Source organism: Pleurodeles waltl, chromosome 12 (genome assembly GCF_031143425.1).
Source record: "Pleurodeles waltl isolate 20211129_DDA chromosome 12, aPleWal1.hap1.20221129, whole genome shotgun sequence".
In the NCBI taxonomy this organism is placed as follows: Eukaryota; Metazoa; Chordata; class Amphibia; order Caudata; family Salamandridae; genus Pleurodeles; species Pleurodeles waltl.
Window position 1 is genome coordinate 683,208,663 of NC_090451.1, and position 26,110 is coordinate 683,234,772.

General features: G+C 47.7%; 1 protein-coding gene across 1 annotated transcript in view; it reads left to right on the forward strand.

The window, feature by feature from the left end:
* Positions 1 to 26,110, forward strand: part of DNAH2 (dynein axonemal heavy chain 2) — a 1,666,550-nt gene that overhangs the window by 318,379 nt on the left and 1,322,061 nt on the right. Inside the window, exons 13-14 of the mRNA XM_069218683.1 lie at positions 10,082 to 10,264; positions 13,500 to 13,714. Of these exons, the coding sequence (XP_069074784.1) occupies positions 10,082 to 10,264; positions 13,500 to 13,714 (398 nt within the window). The remainder of the gene's footprint in view (positions 1 to 10,081; positions 10,265 to 13,499; positions 13,715 to 26,110) is intronic.

The following is a 26,110-nucleotide window of genomic DNA, read 5'->3' on the forward strand; positions in this document are numbered from 1 at the left end:
GGCAGGAAGTGTCAGGACCTGTTGAGAGCCAACGCACCTACGGCACGTCAGGTGACATCGCTGCTGGGCTCCATGGCATCATGCATTTTTATTGTCCCAAATGCCAGACTCCACATGAGACCCCTCCAAGAGGCATTGGAGACCAACTGGAGCCAAAGGACAGGTCGCTGGGAGGACACGGTGCAGTTACCGGCGGTAGCACTTCAGTCATTGAGATGGTGGATGCACAGACCTCACCGGTCAGTGGGTGCTCCGTTTCACCAGGTGTTTCCATCCGACACCCTAGTAACGGATGCGACTCTTCAGGGATGGGGGGCTCATCTGGGTCCTTTTCAAGCGCAGGGTCTGTGGTCAGACACGGAAAAGCAGTACCACATCAATCTGCTGGAACTCAGAGCGGTCCATCTGGCTCTCAAGTCTTTCATACCACTAATTCAGGGGAAAACGCTCTTAATACAGACGGACAATACAACCATGATGTATTACCTGAACAAACAAGGGGGAACAAGATCCCTACCCCTATCGCGAGAGTCCCAAGCGATATGGCATTGGCTCCTGGCCAGAGGAATGTCAATTACAGCGTTGCACCTGCCAGGTCAGCAGAACGTGGAAGCAGATTTTCGGAGCAGACACCTAGAGGACGCTCACGATTGGGTCCTACACGGCGAAGTCGCAGAATACATCTTCGCGCAATGGGGTCGGCCTCAACTGGATCTCTTCGCAGACGAAGTAAACAAGAAATGGCCAGACTTCGCATCCAGGTTCTACCGTCCGGGATCTCGAGGGAATGCCCTGTTGATCGACTGGTCAGGGATATTTCTCTACGCTTTTCCGCCGATTCCCCTCATTCCGGCAGTGATCAGCAAACTTTACAGATCCAGGACCAGAATGATTCTTATAGCGCCACAATGGCCCCGTCAATTCTGGTACACAGATCTCCTCAACCTGTCTGAAAAACCTCACAGGAGGCTGCCGTGCAGACCGGATCTTCTGAGCAGAATGGAGGGCAGAATTGTACATCCCAACCTACCCTCTCTGAGCTTAACAGCATGGCTCCTGAATTCCTGCAGTATGGGCACCTAGGGCTCTCACAGGAGTGTATGAACTTCTTGAAAGAGTCCAAACGGCCTTCCACGCGGCGTTCTTACGCTTTTAAGTGGAAGAGATTCTACATATGGTTCTGTCAGCAAGGTCATAATCCCATACGGGCTCAGGAGGATGTCATACTGTCCTATTTGCTTCATCTAGCGAAGTCCGGTCTGCAGGTATCATCTATTAAGGTACATTTGTCTGCTATTACAGCCTATCGCAAGTCACCTTCTCAGGAATCCTTCTTTACGAAACCTGTAGTCAAGGATTTCTTAGAAGGTTTGAAGAAAGTTTTTCCGCCCATTTGGAGACCTTCTCCTCCATGGGAACTGAACATAGTCTTGGCAAAACTTATGGGCCCTACTTTTGAGCCTATACATAAGGCCTCTTTACAACACCTTACGTGGAAGACGGCTTTTCTAGTGGCCATTACTTCAGCGAGGAGGGTCAGTGAAATCCAGCCATTGTCTTCCAAAGAACCGTACACGGTTTTTCATGACAATAGAGTGGTTCTACGAACTCACCCATCTTTCCTTCCGAAGGTGTTGTCAGAATTCCATATCAATCAGACCATATCTTTACCGACTTTCTTTCCCAATCCGGAGACTCCGGCAGAGAAAGCATTGCACTCCTTAGACTTGAAAAGAGTGCTGAAAGTTTATTTGGATAAGACAAAATCGATTAGACACTCTAACCGCTTGTTTGTAAACTATGGTCATTTGAGGACAGGAGAGGCAGCATCTAAACGAACAATATCAAGATGGATAGTTTCTTGTATTGTTAATACTTACCAGCCAGCTAATAAACAATTACTAGCGCGGACTAGAGCGCATTCCACAAGGGGAAAAGCGGCTACTACTGCCCTCCTTAACAATGTTCCGATATCTGAGATTTGTAAGGCTGCTACATGGAAGTCTGTCCATACGTTTACTAGACATTACTGTTTAGACTCAGATGCAAGAGCGGATGCCCAAGTGGGGCAGGCCTCTCTAAGAAATCTATTTGCGTAATACCTATCTATTCCTGCACTTCTATCGGACAGTCCGCTGGATTTAGGGATGGGCTTGCTAATCTATTCAATGTTTATGACTATTGATGAGGATCCCCTGGAAGAGAAGGATAAGTTACTTACCTGTAAATCCTAGTTCTCTTCCAGGGGTATCCTCATCAAAGTCATAAACAACCCACCCTCCTCCCCGGACGCACGTCTCCTAGAAGTGCAGGACAGACTGTATTTTGAATCAGTTATACAAATTGTCACCGTAAAAAGAACTGACCTAACTGTGAACCAACTGTCACCTTTCCTTCACCCCTGAGGCATGGTGGGATACTGGAGGTGCTCACGGTCTTAAAGGCACGGTGCCAAAGTTTTTATGTTTCTCCTGTGTTAACCTACATGCAGCCTATTGGCTAAGAATGCTCCATTGTTTTTCAATGCAGTTTTTTCTCTTTTTTCTCTAGTGTTTGCTGCTGCTTACTTCCCTAAGCCCAGTTGTGGGGGCTTGGTAGATATTTATGCTCTATTGTAGTTTTATAAAAAATAAAAAAAAAATTAAAAAACTTCATAGAAATAAAGCATTTTAGCCTGTTTTTAACATTATAGCCTGCATTGCTGTTTTTACACATGTATAATATGTGTGTATTTTGTATATGCTCCGGGGTCCCCGCACGGGGGCGGGAATATTCAATGTTTATGACTTTGATGAGGATACCCCTGGAAGAGAACTAGGATTTACAGGTAAGTAACTTATCCTTCCTCGTCAGTAATCTTCGAAACCCTGCAACACAGGACGGTTTTAAAGAAGTTGTTACCTCTCGTGCCTGGTCTTCTCCAACCAACCATGGAGACTTTTTTAACACCAGCGAACCTCAGTTCAGCTCCCGCTAGGATCTTGAAAAAGTACAAGGCCCCTGATCAGGATCCTTTGTTTCTCAGGGCTGATCCACCACCAGACTCAGTCATATTAGCCACAGCCCGCAAGACGCATTCAGTGGCGTCATCCTCAACGGTTCCACCGGACAAGGAGAGTAGACATCTGGACTCTCTGGGGAGGAAGATGTGTGGCACGGCGGCGTCGATGATGAAGGTCTCCAGCGCCTCAGCACTCCTAGGCAGATATGATCGATCCCTCTGGGATTTGCTGAGCAGATTTACGGAAAAGCTGCCTAGAGAGGACAGGCAGGACTTTCATGAGATCCTTCAGGAGGGAAGTCTGGTGTCCAATCAAATCATCAGTGCAGCAGCAGACGGGGCAGACTTGGTGGCGCATGGATACGCGCATGGGGTTTGCGCGAGAAAATCTTCCTGGCTGAGGCTCACAGGTTTAAAGCAGGAAGCGCAACAGCGTATCATGAATCTTCCGTTTAACGGAAGCTTGTTATTTGGAACCCACACGGATGATGAGATGTCACGTATGAAGGCGGAGGTCGACACAATGTGGGCAGTGGGCCTCGAAAGAAGAAAAGACTTCAGGAGGAAGTACAGGCCTTACGACAGCCGCCCGTTCCAACAGAGGGTTCAAACCCCTCATTGGTCTCAAAGACCTCAACAAAAACAAGGGCGTCCTCTCTTCCAGTCTCGCAAGGCCACAAGAGACCGAGGATCAAGCAGACCTCAGCAGTCTACCCCCAGAGCCCCTGCAAAACAATGAGGATTTGCTTCCCTTAATACTGTACACCACTCCGGTTGGGGGAAGTATCACAGCGTTCGTTCACGAGTGGCATGGCATAAGAAAAGACAAATCGGTGCTGAACATTGTAGAGAGTGGATACTCTCTTCTTTTCCGACAACCTCCACCTCATTTGTCAACAACCAAGTCGAGACCTGCTCACATGAACTTACTACGCAAAGAGGTTCGCACCCTGTTGCAGAAAAGAGCGATAGAAAAGGTGCCAGCCGCCCAAAGAGGAAAGGGGGTATACTCCCGCTATTTTCTAGTAGCAAGAAAGGGTCAGGAAGGAGTCTTCAGACCGATTCTAGACTTGAGGCTGCTGAACAAATACATACGGAAGCAAAAATTCAGAATGCTGGCACTTCATCAGATTTTCCCTCAACTGCATCGAGGAGACTGGATGTGCTCCATAGATCTGCAGGATGCGTATTTTCATATCCCGATCATTCCCAAACATCGGAAATTCCTGCGATTTGTGATAGCCTTCCAACACTATCAGTTGAGGGTGCTTCCTTTCTGCCTCAAATGGCGCATTTAAGGAAGTAGAAAATCTTCATTTATCCATACCTAGACGACTGGCTACTAAAAGCCTCCTCTCCGGAACAGGCGAAAAAGCATCTAGACATTGTGCTCAGTGTTTTCCGATCTCTAGGTCTGCAAGTCAACTTCCAAAAGTCCACCCTCGTCCCAACACAAACCCTCCACTACCTGGGAGCGATACTGAATACAGAGCTAGAAAGAGTGTATCCTTCGGAGGAACGACTGTTATCAATAAGGAGGAAGTGTTGCGATCTTCTTGGTTCCCCCGCACCTGCGCCCGTCAGGTGACAAATCTGTTGGGCTTCATGGCCTCTTGCATTTCCATTGTCCCGAACGCCAGATTGCATATGAGACCTCTTCAAGAGTCTCTAGAGGAAAACTGGAATCAACACACAGGCCACTGGGAGGACAGGATGCTTATTTCGGTAGGAGCGTGACAATCATTACAATGGTGGATGCGCAGACATCACCTGTCAGTAGGAGTTCCTTTTCACCATCCAATCACTTCCGACACTCTGGTAACGGATGCATCGCTTCAGGGATGGGGAGCTCATCTGGGTTCCCTTCAAGCTCACGGCTTGTGGCCCAGCAAAGAGAAGACGTACCATATCAACCTGCTGGAGCTCAGAGCGGTTCATCTGGCTCTCAAATCATTTGCACCATCGATTCAGGGGAAGTCTCTCCTGGGCAGACGGACAATAAGACGACAATGTATTATCTGAACAAGCAAGGAGGTACGAGATCCCGGCCCCTGTCTCGGGAGTCTCAAGCCATTTGGCATTGGCTCATAGCGAGGGGAATGTCTCTTACAGCAATTCACCTACCAGGGTAGCAAAATGTGGAGGCGGACTTCCCAAGCAGAACCCTCGAGGACGCCCACGACTGGGTTCTTCACGACGAGGTCGTCGAAGACATCTTCGTTCAATGGGGCCAGCCTCAGTTAGATCTGTTTGCAGACGAGGTAAACAAAAAATGCCCAGACTTCGCGTCCAGGTTCTACCGTCCGGGGTCTCGAGGGAATGCCCTATTGATCAACTGGTCAGGGATATTTCTCTACGCTTTTCCACCGATTCCCCTGATACCAGCAGTGATACACAAACTCTACAGATCCAACACCAGAATGATTCTCATAGCCTCGCAATGGCCTTGTCAGTTCTTGTACATGGATCTCCTCAACCTGTCAAAACAACCGCACAAGAGGCTGCTGTTCAGACCGGATCTCCTTTGCAGGCTGGGAGGCAAGATTCTTCACCCCAACCTTCCCTCTCTGAGCTTGACGGCATGGCTCCTGAATTGCTGCAGTATGGGCATCTAGGGCTCTCGCAGGAATGCATGAACATTTTAAAGGAGTCCAGAAGGCCTTCCACGCGGCGCTTTTATGCGTTCAATTGGAAGAGATTCTACATATGGTGTCGTCAGCAAGGTCAGAATCCTATTCTGGCTCAGGAGGAGGTCATATTGTCTTACCTGCTCCATCTGGCGAAATCAGGTCTGCAAGTGTCATCTATTAAGGTACATTTATCTGCCATTACAGCTTATCGTAAGTCACCTTCTCAGGAATCTTTCTTTACAATGCCAGTAGTCAAGGATTTCTTAGAAGGTTTAAAGAAGGTTTTTCCACCCATTCGAAAACCTCGCCTCCATTGGAGCTGAACATAGTATTATCTAGACTCATGGGCCCTCCTTTCGAGCCTATCCACAAAGCTTCTTTGCAACTCCTTATGTGGAAGACAGCTTTTCTCGTAGCCATTACTTCGGCTAGGAGGGTCAGTGAGATTCAAGCTTTGTCCTCCAAGGAACCGTACACGGTTTTCCATGAAAATAGAGTTGTTCTAAGAACTCATCCATCATTCTTACCGAAGGTGGTGTCGGATTTTCACATCAATCAGACTACAGGGAGTGCAGAATTATTAGGCAAGTTGTATTTTTGAGGATTAATTTTATTATTGAACAACAACCATGTTCTCAATGAACCCAAAAAACTCATTAATATCAAAGCTGAATATTTTTGGAAGTAGTTTTTAGTTTGTTTTTAGTTTTAGCTATGTTAGGGGGATATCTGTGTGTGCAGGTGACTATTACTGTGCATAATTATTAGGCAACTTAACAAAAAAAAATATATACCCATTTCAATTATTTATTATTACCAGTGAAACCAATATAACATCTCAACATTCACAAATATACATTTCTGACATTCAAAAACAAAACAAAAACAAATCAGTGACCAATATAGCCACCTTTCTTTGCAAGGACACTCAAAAGCCTGCCATCCATGGATTCTGTCAGTGTTTTGATCTGTTCACCATCAACATTGCGTGCAGCAGCAACCACAGCCTCCCAGACACTGTTCAGAGAGGTGTACTGTTTTCCCTCCTTGTAAATCTCACATTTGTTGATGGACCACAGGTTCTCAATGGGGTTCAGATCAGGTGAACAAGGAGGCCATGTCATTAGATTTCCTTCTTTTATACCCTTTCTTGCCAGCCACGCTGTGGAGTACTTGGACGCGTGTGATGGAGCATTGTCCTGCATGAAAACCATGTTTTTCTTGAAGGATGCAGACTTCTTCCTGTACCACTGCTTGAAGAAGGTGTCTTCCAGGAACTGGCAGTAGGACTGGGAGTTGAGCTTGACTCCATCCTCAACCCGAAAAGGCCCCACAAGCTCATCTTTGATGATACCAGCCCAAACCAGTACTCCACCTCCACCTTGCTGGCGTCTGAGTCGGACTGGAGCTCTCTGCCCTTTACCAATCCAGCCACGGGCCCATCCATCTGGCCCATCAAGACTCACTCTCATTTCATCAGTCCATAAAACCTTAGAAAAATCAGTCTTGAGATATTTCTTGGCCCAGTCTTGACGTTTCAGCTTGTGTGTCTTGTTCAGTGGTGGTCGTCTTTCAGCCTTTCTTACCTTGGCCATGTCTCTGAGTATTGCACACCTTGTGCTTTTGGGCACTCCAGTGATGTTGCAGCTCTGAAATATGGCCAAACTGGTGGCAAGTGGCATCGTGGCAGCTGCACGCTTGACTTTTCTCAGTTCATGGGCAGTTATTTTGCGCCTTGGTTTTTCCACACGCTTCTTGCGACCCTGTTGACTATTTTGAATGAAACGCTTGATTGTTCGATGATCACGCTTCAGAAGCTTTGCAATTTTAAGAGTGCTGCATCCCTCTGCAAGATATCTCACTATTTTTGACTTTTCTGAGCCTGTCAAGTCCTTCTTTTGACCCATTTTGCCAAAGGAAAGGAAGTTGCCTAATAATTATGCACACCTGATATAGGGTGTTGATGTCATTAGACCACACCCCTTCTCATTACAGAGATGCACATCACCTAATATGCTTAATTGGTAGTAGGCTTTCGAGCCTATACAGCTTGGAGTAAGACAACATGCATAAAGAGGATGATGTGGTCAAAATGCTCATTTGCCTAATAATTCTGCACTCCCTGTATATCACTACCAACTTTTTTCCCCAATCCGGATACTCCAGCGGAGAAAACCTTGCACTCCCTGGATTTGAAAAGAGTGCTAAAATTTTACCTGGATAAGACCAAATTGATTAGACGATCTCACCACCTGTTTGTAAATTAGGGACATATGAGAGCAGGCGATGCAGCCTCAAAACAAACCATATCTAGATGGATAGTTTCATGTATTGTTACTGCATATCAATTGGCTAACAAACAGTTTTTGGCTAGGCCTAAGGCTCATTCGACAAGAGGAAAAGCGGCTACTGCTGCCCTCCTTAATAGTGTTCCAATCTCTGAAATCTGTAAGGCCGCTACATGGAAATCTGTACATACATTTACTAGGCATTACTGTTTGGGTTCAGATGCCAAAGCGGACACTCAAGTTGGTCAAGCGTCTCTGAGAAATTTGTTTGCATAATGTATGTCTTTTTCCTGCACTTCTATTAGACAGTCCGCAGAGATAGGGGATGGGCTTGCTAATCTATTCAATGTTTATGACTATTGATGAGGATCCCCTGGAAGAGAAGGATAAGTTACTTACCCGTAAATCCTAGTTCTCTTCCAGGGGTATCCTCATCAAAGTCATAAACAACCCACCCTCCTCCCCGGACGCAAGTCTCCTAGAAGTGCAGTACAGACCATCTATCTAATCTGTTGGATGCTTTGTCACCGTAAAAAAAGTACTGACCTAACTGTGAACCAACTGTCACCTCTCCTACACCCCTGAGGCATGGTGGGATACTGGAGGTGCTCAGGGTCTTAAAGGCACAATGTCAAATTTAGTGGTTCTGCTGTATTAACCTGCATGCAGCCTATTGGCTAATAATGCTCTATTGTTTTCAATGTAGTTTTTTCTCTTTTTTCACATGTGTTGCTGGTACTTCTTTTTCTGTGCCCGGCTATGGGGCTTTAGAAAGTTTTTTCTTGTAATTATAAAGGAGAGTGTTTGAAAAAAGAAAAAAAAAACACTCTATAGAAATAAAGCATTTTAGCCTGTTTTTCGTTATAGTCTGCATTGCTGTTATACACATGTATACATGAATCTGGTATGAAAATTGTCTACAAAAAAATGCTATATCTTTCATATATATTTCATACTTACAGTATACATGTGTGTTTTTGTATATGCTCCGGGATCCCCGCACGGGGGCGGGAATATTCAATGTTTATGACTTTGATGAGGATACCCCTGGAAGAGAACTAGGATTTACAGGTAAGTAACTTATCCTTTCAGCTTTCAGATTGGCTGCTTCAGACAGGCCCTGGGCTTCTATTTGGATGAGAAAAAGGATATCCAGAAGGATTCCTTGCTTATACATTTGATAGAAGAAACGGTCAGTAATGCATTTTAGTTTCAGGAAGTGAAGACTGTCTTTTACAGGTAGATCTGTTTGAACAGGGATAGTTAGAAGCGAAGCTTGCCTCATGTCTACATGTATATGAGCATAAGGTGGTTCCATAATGGATGCTTTCCATTTGTCCTGCTCAGGGGAATTTCCTCTATTCTTTTCAAACTACCATCTTATTTAAAGCACTCTACGAAGACGTGTTTGGTTGTCAGACCTGCTGCTGTCTGGAAGAACACCTGGAGCTTCCATAGATGCAAACACACATTTCTGTTCTGTCTTAAAACGCACAGGGTCGGGACAAAAACCAAACTGTGCGAAACTGGTGTTTCAGAGCCTAAAAAGGAGTGAAATATGTTACGGTAAAAAGTAGAACACCAGTTAATCGGTAAGACTACCGTGTATGGGCAGTGATTCACATCAGGGAAAAATAAATGCCAGTTTGTTTATTATGCTATACAATGCTACACGAGCCAAGAATGGGTTGTGTTGCGCTAGGGGCACGCAGCAAAATTAAAAGGATAATTACTTCTAAAGTATATTTGACTCGTTTCTGCCTGTCACAACTTCTCTTGATGTCATCCAGGAACAACGTCGAAGTTAGTTTCTCATTTTAAAGATTCTTGACACGTATTCTTAGGTTGTATTTCTTGTACCTTCTGTGCATTCAGTTCAGTGGAAGCGAGGTATTGTTAACTAATCCACCCACCTCTTTGTCTGTCTTTGTGCATCTTTGTATTGGAATTGCATTTCGGTAAGGAGTGAAAGCTCCAGTTGTGATCTGAGGTTTGTTTTAAGTAAGGGATAGTGTGGTGGGATGGCCGACTCTAACGAGTGGTTCTGATTGAGATGGGCCTTGATAGTAGGATGTATCTCATCCTTCTGCCATGTGTGCTTGCATACCGTTAAGAAGAGCAGCTGATGATTTTGTAACCGATTTGTTTTACCTTCCTCGCAGACTATCAAGCGCACATTTGATAAGAAAGCCGTGGAGGTCTACATGCATTTTAAGGAAGAGCTTCAGCTGGTCAACAAGGAGTTGAGCAAAAAGCCACCGTACCTGGCCTCCCACATTCCACATTATGCTGGGCAGGGCCACTGGGCGCGCTGCCTGCGCTATCGCATCGAAAGGCCCATGGAGGTAAGCGCACAGCCTTCTGTTATTACCATGCCGGCTCTCTCCATTTCCAGCTGAGCGGGAAGGGCCCGCGCACGAACAGGGAACACGAAAAGGTGTCCCAAAGATGTCACGTTAGATTTTTAAGAGGAGCCAATCCTCACATGGAAAACCTGTCTCAGCCACCCCAGTCCACTTCCTGTTCGCTGGAAAATAGGTGGAACCCAGAGGAGGGTTTCTCCTGGCGCTACACTTCTTTTGAGAGAGCCTTGGTCCGTGTTTTTTGCTGACATTTTAGGTTCAGTTTTGGTAATGCACCTAGTGAGTTCCTTCCCCTTCTGCACAGGACGTTTGCCGAGGTCAGTTGCTATTCCAGTGTCTCGACCTGCACTTCAGGCGGCATTCAGTGTTATGAAGGCACATTGACTGTTGCAACTAGGTAAAAAAGGACACAGTAACCGTTTCAGTTTCCACCTCAGTGTTTCACGTTCGAGTTTTTTCAGATGAGATGAGATGTACTGGCTGTTGGGCATGCTCTTTTTTTTAGTTCGTTCCAAAGAAAATAGTTTTCTTGTTGCTATGCATGTACTGGAGTTTCCCACTTCAGTGATGGGGACATTTCAAGCATGTGAGTCTGTGAAAGATACCAACTGTAGAGAACTGAAGTTACAGGTCAGTAACTTATTTTCTTTTCACTAAGCCAGTAACAGCTGCTTAAATCCATGCGGGTGTGTCAAGAAATTTCCACCTTGTAAGGGGATGTTTTCCTTCTAAAAATTGCCACTCCACACAAACCAAAGTTAACCCTGAATGAACGGGGAAATGCATCTGCCTCCCGCAAATCTACAATTATTGCCCACCACATTTGGCTTATGATTATTTAGGAATGGGAGAACTATAAATTTTTAAGCTTGTGGGTGAAGCCATTTACGTTTCAGGTTATTAACGTGGTCCCCACATTGTCTTAATTTAGGAAGAGTCATATTGAGAGCAGATGTGATCCCTTTCACAAATAACTTATAACAAAAAACCCTACCTACTCTCCACCATATAACTTTGTGTGGCAGCTCTCAAACAACTCACCATCTCCAAATACAAGAAGTCTTTCACCCTAACCTACAGATTTAATTTAAATTATCATAGATAGTAGCATTACCGTTCATAGGTGTTCCTGGGGTAGACCTTCTAGCCACATAAATTAATGCAAAACCTAATTCTACCATTCCTTTTCCCTTTTCTGCTTTTGACTAGAGTCTGCAACAGCCTCAAATCTCTATTTACATCTAATCTCGTTGCCAGTGTGAGCACCTTTGAGCTTTTTGATGGACTAACCAATCCGCGTTCTTCACAGTAACCTACGAAGGCAGGCCATCTGGTCCATTTGCCTCTGTTATTATTAATTGTCGCCACACATCATTATCCATGTGCCTCTTCATCTCTGTCTGATCCTCTACCTGACTGGTTCCATGGTCATGTCTCTCCTTGGTAGTGTCTGCGGTTGTGCTGTATTTCCTGAGCACCATCTGACTCCTTCCATTGGATCTTTGGTGTTGTGTTGACAGTTCCTGACTCAACATCCTTCATGTGACCCCCTTCAAGGAAGTGGGTCACATGAAAAAAAAATATCAAGAACTTCCTTCAGTGACTATGCTTAGCTTTGTCAGAAACATCATCATATACTTGATATATTATTTCCTGAGTTGGCTGCTTGGTTGAAGTCTGGAAAGAATAGAATCTTAACATTGCAAAGTGTCAGCAGTCCATAAATTCTTACTTTTTGGAGCGTTGCATCTGTATATCTAGAATTTAAGATTCAAGCGATGTTTGTCTGAGGAGGAGCAGCCAGCCGTAGCATTAGCACTGGTGTTCATGAGTCATCTTGTCCAAGAAGATGGCCGATATAGGCATGTTTAATGCTTTGGCCTTCTTCTCTTTCTGTCACTCCTACAATCGGTACATTGCTGTGCAGTCTGAACACTTTGGTTTTCACTGTTTAAAGTAGCTGCAGTGTTTTTTCAATCACTCCTACTCTTTTAGAGTTCTTGCCAGAGTCCGCACAGAGGGATTCAACTCTGTAACTATGACATCCATCTTGTTTTCTAGAGTATTTCCTAATTTCCTTACAGCCTGCAATCCATCTCTCATGGTAGACTTAAGGATTGCTGTGCCCCAGGTAAGTTTGGTGATGACTGGCTCTCCATCTGTGCAAATATATTGCTTTGCAGAAAATCCCATTTTGTTCACTTAGTTTTCATGACTTTGAAGGATGCCAAGCAATGAGCTATGCCCTAGAGTTCTCAAGGGTAGGATGTCTGTCACTCCGCTGTCTGTTATTTGTGAGGATGCCAGTCAGTCATCCATTAAGCTATCAGTGCAAGGGGAGATTTCGTTGTTGAAAAACTTCCTGTCGCAAGTCTTAGGATGCTGTAGAATCAGACAATTGTTCAAACTTGACACAGACATGATGGTAGTACAGAGGTGTGCTCCTGCCTTTGAACCTCAGCACTCTGGGGCCATTGAGACACCATGAGCCAAATACCTAAATGAAGGTCAATTGGCATTCTGCCCAATCTCTTCCATTGGACGTTTTGGAGGTTGACAGTAACTCCCTTTGCTGTCCCAGTATTAGTCTGCCCTTTCAAGAATTAACTAGTTCTAGGTTTGCTTTGTCAAAAAGGATTGAGGGGGCAGGGAGAGAAACCTCTAAGAAGCAGTCTTGAATATTGGCAAGCAGTGGAGGAGGGAGCTTGGGAGTATGATATAGGGAAGCACCATAGGCAAAAGCAAATGATTTGTTTTCATTTGTGGAAGCTAAGGGTCCATGGTGTGTGAGAGCTGGTATATGTACGAGAAAGTGTGTGCATTGTGTGTGTAAGTGTTTTATCAGGTGTTGTGTGCAACATTTCGAGGGGCTTGTGTTCCAAGCGCTTTGTTAAGACTGTCAATGATGATGCCACAGAGTGTTACAAGAGGATGTTAAGTGCTCAAGGTTGGTGGATTTATTAGTCTTGTGGCTCATTAATGCAAGTTTTATTGTGGTAAGAGTTTTGGATGGTGGGATGTATTCAAATTAAAATAACAGAGTTTAGGTTTGCTTGTTACTGTGCAATAAAATTAAGATGTGATAGAGACTTATAGCTGCAGATTCCTTATTTGCGAAAAGCAAAGCAACAACTGATGACAGTGTAGAACTCCTTACAAGAAAGTTTTTCTAAAATACTTGTGCAATGCTTTGTTTTCTCTCCTTTCCATCATGTAGAGTCTTTCAAATGCATTCTTTCTACCCCGCATTGGCATCGGGGAAGAAACCATGGAGGAGTTCCATCATCTGGCACAGGTCTTGGAGGAGTTGGTGAGGAAGATTTTCACTGAATGGTCGCAGGGCTTGGACAAGCAAGCTATGAAGCGCCTTGACACCCCCCTGCTAATGCGGAGCCAGGAGAAACAAGGCATGCTGGACATCAACTTTGATAAGTATGTGAGCTTTATCTCAAAATGCCACAAGGTTTGAGGCTCTAGGCAAAACCAGTTGCATAACAAAGCATTTAATGGTACAGCAGGTTAGTACTTTATCCAGCCCATCCTCCAGTTTGCGCTGCACCCTATATTTTCTGCAAAACCCATGTTACTCCACTGCATTCCTTCCAAGGCGTATATGGGTTTAAGTCGCTGCTTGGTGGCAGTTATCTACAGTTTCTTTGAGGAAATGCCCTTATGATAGATATCATTAGCCACCATCATTTTTTCTGTATTTATTTTTTTATTTCTCCAATACATTGAACAACTTTGCTTCATATCCTGAGTAAAATAAAGGTGTTCAGGCGGTCCATTTGACAGTTAATCTTCCCTTCACCATCGTCTCTTAACAATTGAGGAAAATTAATAGGCCTACACATATCCTCCCAATGATCCCACCCTGATTTAACCCTGCCCAGTAAACCTCTGGCTTCCATCAGGGGTCTGCAGGTATCCAAGCCCTTCCTGGTTTGTGGTTCTTTTCCCCTGCGTTTTAACTTGTTGGCTAGTAAGTCTCCACATTACGTTTCCTCTCCCTTGTGTTAATCTTCCTTTTCCTACAGGCTCTGCATTTCCCATGTACCCCATATTCTCTTGAATTTCTTCATGCATCCCCTCCCTTTATATATATATTTTTTCCCAACAGATTACAGTGCTCCGTTCCTCTTTCCCAGGTGTCCTATCTGGGAGGACATCTGTCCCCCATCTTTGTACTATGTACCGTTTGGCTACTATGCATCCCATATTAATCACTGTTTTCTGGCATTTTGCGATGTGCCTAGGTCCCAAAATACCCAACAAAGCAGTCTATGGCTGCAGGTCCAGGTGTACCCAATTGCGCACCTTCTCCCAGAAATGACACAGTTTGGGATATTCCCCAATGTATCCATCAAGGTACCTTCCAATCCTCATTGTCTCAAACACCACAGGTTATCTGCTCTTCCTATTTTATGCAGTAGCACCCTTGTGTAGTATGTCCTGTGAACTATCTTGATTTGTATCAGACGGTAGCTTGTTTTTATTGCAACTGCTTTAGGGAATCCCAGGGCGGTCATCCAGTCCTCTTCATCTAATTCCCCTATTTCTTGTCCCCATCTTTCCTATAGGCATGTTACTAGGCTCTGTGAGTTTCTCATGAGGGTGCCATATGTGAGTGAGACTATTCTTTTCTTTATTCTGCCCTCCAACAGCCTAATTTTAAGAGGGGACTCTTCCTGGGTTTCCTTGTTTTGTGCTATATGTTCCTCCAGTGTGTGTCTCAGCTGTCTGTACCTCAGCCATTGTGGGTTGTGCGTCTGATATTTTTTCTGTAGGTACTCAAAAGGTACTATACAATTTGCATCCTGCACTTCTGCTAAGGTGGAGAAACCTATTGTGTCCCAGTGCCAGAATTTACTTGTCATATTCCCTAGTTATAGTCTGTTGCCATCCTTAATGGCATCTTAGGGGTCAGTCTTTTCTCCCAATGTAATTCCTTGATCTGATAGAGACTTCTAGCTGCAGCTTCCTTACCTTAGAATTCCCTGGCGTCAGCTTCGAATCCGGAGTTTCTTCTGAGCAGTAACCTGCGCGCGCCGTCGGGCGTCGTCGTTCGGATCCCCGTGCGCCGACCAGCTCCACGTGCGTCATCAGCGGCGTTGGAGCCGTCTATGATGTCACAGTTGTCTATATATTCTCGGCGCGCGTACGTGAGTTCTTTTCCTTCCGCGCCGGTTAAGAGCAGTTCCGGAAAGAGCTACCCTTCTTCGACGGTTTGTCGAGGCTTTTTTGACTGTTTGAAGTCATGTCTTTGAGAAAGACAGGGTTCAAGCCGTGTGGTGCGTGTCATCGCACCATGTCGGTGACGGACCCGCACCGTGTTTGTCTTTGGTGCCTGGAGTAGGATCACGATTCCACCTCGTGCTCCGACTGTCAGGCCTTGAGGGAGAGATCCCTCAAGCTTCTTGCAGCCTGACATTCGTCTTCGGTCGGCGTGACTCCGCGGAGGTCACGGTCCCGCAGTAGGAGGAGGTCGCGGCGCCGCTCCCGGAGCCCCAAATCCTCTATCTCGCATTTAAGGTCATCCGAAGGTAAGAGGCACAAGAAGAAGAAGAAGAAGTCCAAGCGTACGTCGGCCGACGAGGTGTCTAGGGAACATCGACGTTCCGAGCGTGGTTCCGCGGAGCCGTCGCCAGGGTTGACTCCGCATCTTCCCCCCTTTCCGGGAAGGAAATTTCCGGGATTATTAAAAATAATTTTACGAGGCCACGCGCCTCGTTTTTGAGCGGGCTGCACCCTTGGGTGGGTCTTGGGGCCCCGCGGGGTCAGCAGGGGCCCCTTCGGATTCAACGCCGGCGGCTTCAGCTCCGGTCCCTCACAGTAGACCGCCTTCAGCGCCGGGTACGACGTCGCCAATTCCGGCAGAGCCATCGACATCGACTCCGACTTCGACTGAGCCAGTTCGGCACAGATCATTGTCTGAGCATTATTTAGATCAGCCAGACGCAGGAGAGGAATGGGACGGGTCTGAGGACCCTTTAGAATTTGAATTACAACAGGACTGGTATGAGGATCTAGGGGAGGCAAGTGGACTGGACACGTCTCCAGATACTGGTATGGTCTCTCCTCCTAATGTGGCTACGGAGGAGGGTGCTTCTTTCACTATGGTGGTGCATAGGGCAGCTGAGGTCTTGGACATAGATTTGCCTACGGTGCCAGTCAGGATGAATATCCTGACAGAAGTGCTTCAGCCGGGGGTGACAACATCAGAGCCGATGTTGCCCTTCAATGAGGTTCTTACAGACGTCCTTCTGGGTACGTGGTCCAAACCCAGTACAGGGGCTCCTGTGAATAGGACGGTCAGCTGCCATAGACACGCTCTGAGCGACCCTAGTTTCCTGGGAGCTTGGTTGTCCAAGCCTCTACTTCCAGTGGTGCCTTCCCTTCCCCTCCCCCGGATAAGGAATCCAAGAGGCTGGATCGGCTTGGGAAGAAGATGTTTTCTTCCACCAGCGTGGCATTGAGGTCCGTAAACACCTCTTGCCTATTGGGCCATTATTCCCATACTTTATGGGATACGGTCGCACAGGTGCTGCCCCAGGTCCCGGAGGGCGTACAGGACACTCTCACCCAGGCTGTCAAGGATGGGAGAGATGCAGCCAAGTTTACGATCCGGTGTGGTTGGAACACGACCGACTCGCTGGGCAGAGCGATTTCATCGTCAGTGGCCCTACGTCGCCACGACTGGCTACGTTCTACTGGTTTCTCAGGGTGTAAGGAAATGCATCCTTGGCATGGTTACCCCCTGACTTTTTGCCTTTGCTGATGCTAAGTTATGATTTGAAAGTGTGCTGGGACCCTGCTAAGCAGGCCCCAGCACCACTGTTCTTTCCCTAAACTGTACCTTTGTCTCCACAATTGGCACAACCCTGGCACTCAGGTAAGACCGTTGTGACTGGTACCCCTGCTACCAAGGGCCCTGATGCCAGGGAAGGTCCCTAAGGGCTGCAGCATGTCTTTTGCCACCCTGGGGACCCCTCACTCAGCACATGCACACTGCTTCACAGCTTGTGTGTGCTGGTGGGGAGAAAATGACCAAGTCGACATGGCGCTCCCCTCAGAGTGCCATGCCAACCTCACACAGCCTGTGGCATAGGTAAGTCACCCCTCTAGCAGGCCTTACAGCCCTAAGGCAGGATGCACTATACTGCAGGTGAGGGCATAGGTGCATGAGCACTATGCCCCTACAGTGTCCAAGCAAAACCTTAGACATTGTAAGTGCAGGGTAGCCATAAGAGTATATGGTCTGGGAGTTTGTCAAACACGAACTCCACAGTTCCATAATGGCTACACTGAAAACTGGGAAGTTTGGTATCAAACTTCTCAGCACAATAAATGCACACTGATGCCAGTGTGCAATTTATTGTAAAATATACCCAGAGGGCATCTTAGAGATGCCCCCTGAAAACATACCCGACTTCCAGTATGGGCTGACTAGTTTCTGCCAGCCTGCCACACACCAGACATGTTGCTGGCCACATGGGGACAGTGCCTTTGTCACTCTGTGGCCAGGAACAAAGCCTGTACTGGGTGGAGGTGCTTCTCACCTCCCCCTGCAGGAACTGTAACACCTGGCGGTGAGCCTCAAAGGCTCACCCCCTTTGTTACAGCGCCTCAGGGCATCCCAGCTAGTGGAGATGCCCGCCCCTCCGGCCACTGCCCCCAGTTTTGGCGGCAAGGCTGGAGGAGATAATGAGGAAAACAAGGAGGAGTCACCCACCAGTCAGGACAGCCCCTAAGGTGTCCTGAGCTGAGGTGACCCTTACTTTTAGAAATCCTCCATCTTGTAGATGGAGGATTCCCCCAATAGAATTAGAGCTGTGCCCCCCTCCCCACAGGGAGGAGGCACAAAGAGGGTGTAGCCACCCTCAGGGCCAGTAGCCATTGTCTACTGCCCTCCCAGACCTAAACACCCCCCTAAATTCAGTATTTAGAGGCTCCCCAGAACCTAGGAAACTAGATTCCTGCAACCTTAACAAGAAGGACTGCTGACCTGAAGCCCTGCAGTGAAGACGGAGACGACAACTGCTTTGGTCCCAGCCCTACCGGCCTGTCTCCCAACTTAGAAGAAAACTTCAACAGCAACACATCCAACAGGGACCAGCGGCCTCTGAAGCCTCAGAGGACTGCCCTGCAACCAAGGACCAAGAAACTCCCGAGAACAGCGGCCCTGTTCAACAATCTGAAACTTTCTGCAGCAAAGAAGCAACTTTAAAGACTCCATGTTTCCCGCCGGAAGCGTGAGACTTTCCACTTTGCACCCAACGCCCCCAGCTCGACCTGCGGAAAACAAACACCTCAGGGAGGACTCCCCGGCGACTGCGAGTCCGTGAGTAACCAGAGATGACCCTCCTGAGCCCCCACAGTGACGCGTGCAGAAGAAATCCAGAGGCTCCCCCTGACCGCGACTGCCTGTAACAAGGGACCCGACGCCTGGAACCAACACTGCACCCGCAGCCCCCAGGACCACCTGAAGGAACCTAATCCCAGTGCAGGAGCGACCCTCTGCGACCCTCTGCCTAGTCCAGGTGGTGGCTACCCCGAGGAGCCCCCTCTGTGCCTGCCTGCATCGTTGAAGAGACCCCCGGCTCTCCCCAGTGCTTTCAATACAAAACCCGATGCCTGTTTGCACTCAGCACCTGGCCGCCCCTGTGCCGCTGAGGGTGTATTTTCTGTGCCTGCTTGTGTCCACCCCGGTGCCCTACAAAACCCCCTGGTCTGCCCTCCGAGGACGCGGGTACTTACCTGCTGGCAGACTGGAACCGGGGCACCCATGTTTCCATTGAAGCCTATGTGTTTTTGGCACCTCTTTGACCTCTGCACCTGACCGGCCCTGAGCTGCTGGTGTGGTAACTTTGGTTGCCTTGAACCCCCAACGGTGGGCTACCTTGGACCCAACCTTGAACCCTGTAAGTGTTTTACTTACCTGTGAACTTAACGTTTACTTACCTCCCCCAGGAACGGTTGATTTTTGCATTGTGTCCACTTGTAAAATAGCTTATTGCCATTTTGTGGTAGTGTGGTCGAGCAGTAGGGCTTATCAGAGGGTAGTGTTAAGCATTTGTTGAACACACACAGGCAATAAATGAGGAACACACACTCAAAGACAATTCCAGGCCAATAGGTTTTTATATAGAAAAATATATTTTCTTAGTTTATTTTAAGAACCACAGGTTCAAGATTTACAAACAATACTTTAAATGAAAGGTATTTCACTCAGGTATCTTAGGAACTTTGAATCATCACAATAGCATGTACAGTTTTGGCAAAAATGGCAATAAGCTATTTTAAAATTGGACACTGCAAAATTCAACAGTTCCTGGGGGAGGTAAGTATTTGTTAGTTTTTCAGGTAAGTAAAGCACTTACAGGGTTCAAAGTTGGGTCCAAGGTAGCCCACCGTTGGGGGTTTAGGGCAACCCCAAAGTTACCACACCAGCAGCTCAGGGCCGGTCAGGTGCAGAGGTCAAAGTGGTGCCCAAAACGCATAGGCTTCAATGGAGAAGGGGGTGCCCCGGTTCCAGTCTGCCAGCAGGTAAGTACCTGTGACTTCGGAGGGCAGACCAGGGGGGTTTTGTAGGGCACCGGGGGGGGGGGGACACAAGTCAGCACAAAAAGTACACCCTCAGCGGCACAGGGGCGGCTGGGTGCAGAGTGCAAACAGGCGTTGGGTTTACAATAGGTTTCAATGGGAGACCCAGGGGTCTCTTCAGCGATGCAGGCAAGGGGGGGGGGGCTCCTCGGGGTAGCCACCACCTGGGCAAGGGAGAGGGCCACCTGGGGGTCGCTCCTGCACTGGAGGTCGGATCCTTCAGGTCCTGGGGGCTGCGGGTGCAGTGTGTTTCCCAGGCGTCGGGTTCTTAGAAGCAGGCAGTCGCGGTCAGGGGGAGCCTCTGGATTCCCTCTGCAGGCGTTGCTGGGGGGGCTCAGGGGGGGTCAACTCTGGCTACTCACAGGGTCACAGTCGCCGGGGAGTCCTCCCTGTAGTGTTGGTTCTCCGCAGGTCGAGTGCAGAGTGGAAAGTCTCACGCTTCCGGCTGGAAACGCAGAGTCCTTTTAAAGTTGTTTCTTTGTTGCAAAGTTGCAGTCTTTGTGGAACAGGGCAGCTGTCCTCTGGAGTTCTGGTCCTTTTAGATGCAGGGTAGTCCTCTGAGGCTTCAGAGGTCGCTGGACCCTGGGGGACGCGTTGCTGTTGCAGTTTTTCTTGAAGTGGGGAGACAGGCCGGTAGGGCTGGGGCCAAAGCAGTTGGTGTCTCCGTCTTCTCTGCAGGGTTTTGGGTCAGCAGTCCTTCTTCGTCTTCAGGTTGCAGGAATTTATCTTGCTTGGTTCTGGGGGCCCCTAAATACTCAATTTAGGGGTGTGTTTAGGTCTGGGAGGTTAGTAGCCAATGGCTACTAGCCCTGATGGTGGCTACACCCTCTTTGTGCTTCCTCCCTGAGGGGAGAGGGGCACATCCCTAATCCTATTGGGGGAATCCTCCATCTGCAAGATGGAGGATTTCTAAAAGTCAGAGTTACCTCAGCTCAGGACACCTTAGGGGTTGTCCTGACTGGCCAGTGACTCCTCCTTGTTTTTCTCATTATCTCCTCCGGCCTTGCCGCCAAAAGTGGGGCCGTGGCCGGAGGGGGCGGGCACTCCACTAGCTGGGATGCCCTGTGGCGCTGTAACAAAGGGGGTGAGCCTTTGAGGCTCACCGCTGGGTGTTAAAGTTCCTGCAGGGGGAGGTGAGAAGCACCTCCACCCAGTACAGGCTTTATTACTCGCCACAGTGTGACAAAGGCACTCTCCCCATGTGGCCAGCAACATGTCTGGTGTGTGGCAGGCTGGCAAAACTAGTCAGCCCACACTGGAAGTCGGGTATGTTTTCAGGGGGCATCTCTAAGATGCCCTCTGGGGTGTATTTCACAATAAAATGTACACTGGCATCAGTGTGCATTTATTGTGCTGAGAAGTTTGATACCAAACTTCCCAGTTTTCAGTGTAGCCATTATGGTGCTGTGGAGTTCGTGTATGACAGACTCCCAGACCATATACTCTTATGGCTACCCTGCACTTACAATGTCTAAGGTTTTGCTTAGACACTGTAGGGGCATAGTGCTCAAGCACCTATGCCCTCACCTGTGGTATAGTGCACCCTGCCTTAGGGTTGTAAGGCCTGCTAGAGGGGTGACTTATCTATGCCATAGGCAGTGTGAGGTTGGCATGGCACCCTGAGGGGAGTGCCATGTCGACTTAGTAATTTTATCCCCACCAGCACACACAAGCTGGCAAGCAGTGTGTCTGTGCTGAGTGAGGGTTCCCCAGGGTGGCATAAGACATGCTGCAGCCCTTAGAGACTTTCCCTGGCATCAGGGCCCTTGGTACCAGGGGTACCAGTTACAAGGGACTTACCTGGATGCCAGGGTGTGCCAATTGTGGAGACGAAGGTACAGGTTAGGGAAAGAACACTGGTGCTGGGGCCTGGTTAGCAGGCCTCAGCACACTTTAAAATCATAACTTGGCATCAGCAAAGGCAAAAAGTCAGGGGGTAACCATGCCAAGGAGCCATTTTCTTACACAATGGAACAAATATAAACAGAAAAGGCCCTAGCACCTAACGGGTTACATATAGAAATCTTTGGTAGGCTGTCTCCGAGAGTTGTAAAACCACTTTGAGAGGCTTGTATAAAGGAGTTTAAAATGGGTAAGCTCTCGGAGGATCAGAGAACAGCCACTATAATCCTAATATCCCAAGCAGGCAAACCCAGAGACAGATGTGAGTCATATAGACCCATATTGCTATTAAACACTGACACTAAGATCCTACCCATCTGATGCATCCAGATCAAAATGGATTCATACGTGACCAATCAATTAAACTGAGCCTTCATAGATTACACAATAACATTGCAGAAGAGGAACGACTAGGCGACCCAAGTGTGATCGTGTCCATGGACGCTAACAAGGCATTTGAATCTATTCAATGGCCGTACCTGTTTGGGCTTCTTGGAAAATGAAAAATGGGATTCGGACCCTTGTATATTAGATGGGTTAGACTCCTATATGTGAAACCTAGGGCCAGAGTGAAAATGAATGGTAGAATGTCAAAGGGATTCCCAGTGAAGAGGGGACTCTGCAAGGATGGCCCCTGTCACCAATGTTATTTGTGATGTCAAAAGAGGCACTGGAAGAGTGGGTGCCTGTGGATGTACAAATATGGGGAAGGCCTAGCACAAGGGGATGAGAGCGGAGTATCTCATTATACACAGATGATATCCTACTATATCTAACACACACCAACCAGTCATTAGACTGAGAGACATCTTTGAGATATTCAACATGGAACACATCTCTATTGTTCCCGATGAATTGATGGGATGGAGGGCGGGCAACCATGCTCCCATTCCGGATAGAGCCCCCAAAATTCTAGGGATATGGATCACCAAAACCAGGGACACTCACTATGTGGCCAATATAATGCCAAAGGTTAGAGGGTGATAGCAAACACTGGAGTAGGCTACTGCTGTCCATGATGGGCCGGGCGGCCATGTTTAAAATGTTAGCACTACCCTGATTCCTCCATGTGCTCCAAATCTCCCCTTAAAAGATACCAGACGCCTTCTTTAATAAAGTGGAAATACTGATTAGGGGGCTGTTGTGGGAGGAAAAACTGCCCTGTATAGCCATGAAAACACTCAAGTGCAGTAAATTTGAGGGGGTGTAGCTTTGCTGAGTATCTGGAAGTATTATGAGGTGGCACAGGTTGGAGCGGAAAATGACTGGCCATACCAGGAACAGGAAGATCTGGCGTTTCGTCTGAAGAGAGAGAGTATAGGAAATAGGAGTTGCCTGCTTACCATACATGGAGGGAATTTCACGACACAGGCGGTTCCAGCAACACGAACAATGGTTGACATATGGTGAAGGCTAAAGAACAAGTTACTTACCTTTGGTAACGAGGTATCTGGTAGAGACTCTATCTAGCTGCAGATTCCTTACCTTAGAATTCCCTGGCGTCAGCTTCGAATCCGGAGTTTTTTCTGAGCAGTACCCTGCGCTCGGCGTCGGGTGGCGTCGTTCGGATCCGCGTGTGTCGACCAGCTCTGCGTGCGTCCTCAGCGTCGCTGGAGCCATCTATAACGTCACGGTTGTCTATATAGATGCAGTCTTGGCACGCACACGTCAGTTCATTTCCACAACTTTCCACGCCAGAAACGCAGAGTCATGGAAGAACCAACAGCTATGGATTTTACCTCTTTGATTGTTTGAAGTAAAAATTCTTTCATGCCTTTAAGAAAGGCAAAAATGCCAAAATTATATATATACATATGAGTATAAAAAAATATCCGCAGAGCTGGGAGGCTTGGGTGGGTGTAAGGAATCTGCAGCTAGATAGACTCTCTACCACATACCTCGTTACCGAAGGTAAGTAACTTGTTCATCTGATAGAGACTTCTAGCTGCAGCTTCCTTACCTTAGAATAGATACCCAAGCTATAACCCCTGGCGGTGGGTCTGAAGGAGATTTTTACACTAGGAAGTCCTGCAAAACAGACCGGGCAAAATGCCCCTCTCTTCTCACCTGGCTATCCAGGCAGTAGTGTTTTGCAAACGTGTGCAAAGAAGCCCACGTTGCAGCCTGACAGATGTCAACCACCGGTACGCCACGTGCTAACGCAGTGGTAGCAGCTTTCCCCCTAGTAGAATGAGCTCTCAAGCCCTCGGGAGGCTGCTTCTTTGCCAAAGCATAGCAGATTTTGATACAGAGAACGACCCAGCGTTAAATGAATTGTTTCTGCACCGCCCGACCCTTCTTTGCACCAAGGTACCCCACAAAGAGTTGGTCGTCCACCCAGAACTCTTTAGTGTGGTCAAGGTAGAACGATAACGCTCTTTTTGGGTCCAGCCAATGGAGGTGCTCCTCTTCCTTAGAAGGATGCGGTGGTGCAAATAAGGTGGGTAGGGTGATACTTTGACCCAGATGGAAAGGGGTCACCACCTTGGGGAGGAAAGAGGCACGAGTTCTTAATACTACCTTGTCAGGATATATTGTGAGATACGGTGGCTTTGAAGATAAAGCATGCAGCTCACTCACTCTCCTGGCAGATGTAATTGCCACCAAAAAGGCTGTTTTAATAGTGAGCAGCCGGATAGGACAGTTATGTAAGGGCTCGAAGGGAGCACGCATAAGGAAGGTAAGAACCAGATTAAGATCCCACTGGGGCATAACGAAAGGCACAGGCAGGAACAGATGCACAAGCCCTTTCAAAAACTTCTGTACTATAGGTGATTTAAACAGAGATGGTTGATCGGGCAACTGAAGAAAAGCCGATAAGGCTGCAAGATAGCCTTTGATAGTCCCTAAGGAGGAACCCTGCTGGGCGAGAGACAATATAAACAAAAGGATGTTAGACAGAGAAGAAGAAAGAGGATCAATAGACCTCTCTGTACAATATGAAACAAAACATTTCCAACGGCAGGCGTAGATAGACTTAGTAGAGGGACGCCTGGCTGCCAGAATGACATCACAGACCTCAGGAGGGAGGTCATAAACCATCAACTGTCGCCGCTCAATCTCCACGCATGAAGGCGCAGAGTTCACATGTTCGGGAGGAGAACCTTCCCCTGCTGCTGTGACAGAAGATTCTCCCGAAGAGGCAGCCTCATTGGAGGACTGCTGCTCATTTTGAGAAGCTCTGGATACTAAACTCTCCGTGCCCAATCCGGAGCCACTAGGATTACTTGGGCCCGGTCGTTCTTGATTTTCTTGAGAACTCTGGGCAGAAGTGTTATAGGCGGAAAGGCGTACAGGAGGCCTTAACACCACTCGCGACGAAAAGCGTCGCCTATCAATAACCCCCTTGGAAACTCCAACGTGCAAAACTGCTGACATTGCGCGTTCTCTACGGAGGCAAACAGATCTAACCAAGGCTCTCCCCACTGCTGAAAGAGTCCTCTTGCCACCTCCGGATGGAGACACCATTCGTGATCCTCTAAGCATTTTCGTCTGAGCTCGTCTGCCCTGGCTTTCAGAGAACCTGCCAGGTGTTGAACCACCAGGGTCATGCCCTGCTGTTCCAGCCATGTCTAGAGACGTAAAGCCTCTTGACAAAGGGTCCATGACCCCTCACCACCCTGCTTGTTGCAGTACCACATTGCAGTAGTGTTGTCCGTGAACACCTGCACCACCTTCCCTTTCACAACAGAAAAAAATGCTTTTAATGCTAGCCGGATCGCCTGAAGCTCCAGCAAGCTGATGTGGAGCCCAGATTCCGCTGGAGACCAGTGACCTGTGATCTCCACCTCTCCCAGATGGTTGCCCCATCCCAGAAGTGACGCATCTGTCACTACCATTAGATCTGCTTGGGTAAGGGAGAGGAGTCTGCCTTTGACCCAATCGCAGTTCACTAACCACCACTGCAGATCTTTTTCAGTCCCCTCTGAGATCTGAACCACGTCGGTAAGATTTCCCTGATGCTGTGCCCATTGGAACTTCAGGTCCCACTGCAGAGCCCTCATGCGCCATCTGACATGCTTGACCAATAGGATGCAGGAAGCCATGAGTCCTAACAGCCTCAGAGTCTGTCTCACCGAAATCCAGGATAGAGGCCGAAACATCGGTATCATAACCTGAATATCCTGTACACGCTGTTCGGGAGGATAAGCCCGATACTGCACTGTGTCCAGAACAGCTCCGATGAAAGTGAGCTTCTGAGAGGGAGTCAGGTGTGACTTCGGCACATTTATAGTGAACCCCAGCGAATGCAAGAGGTCCGCCGTCGTCTGGAGGTGGGTGATGAGAGCCTGGGGCGTAGAAGCCTTCAACAGCCAATCGTCC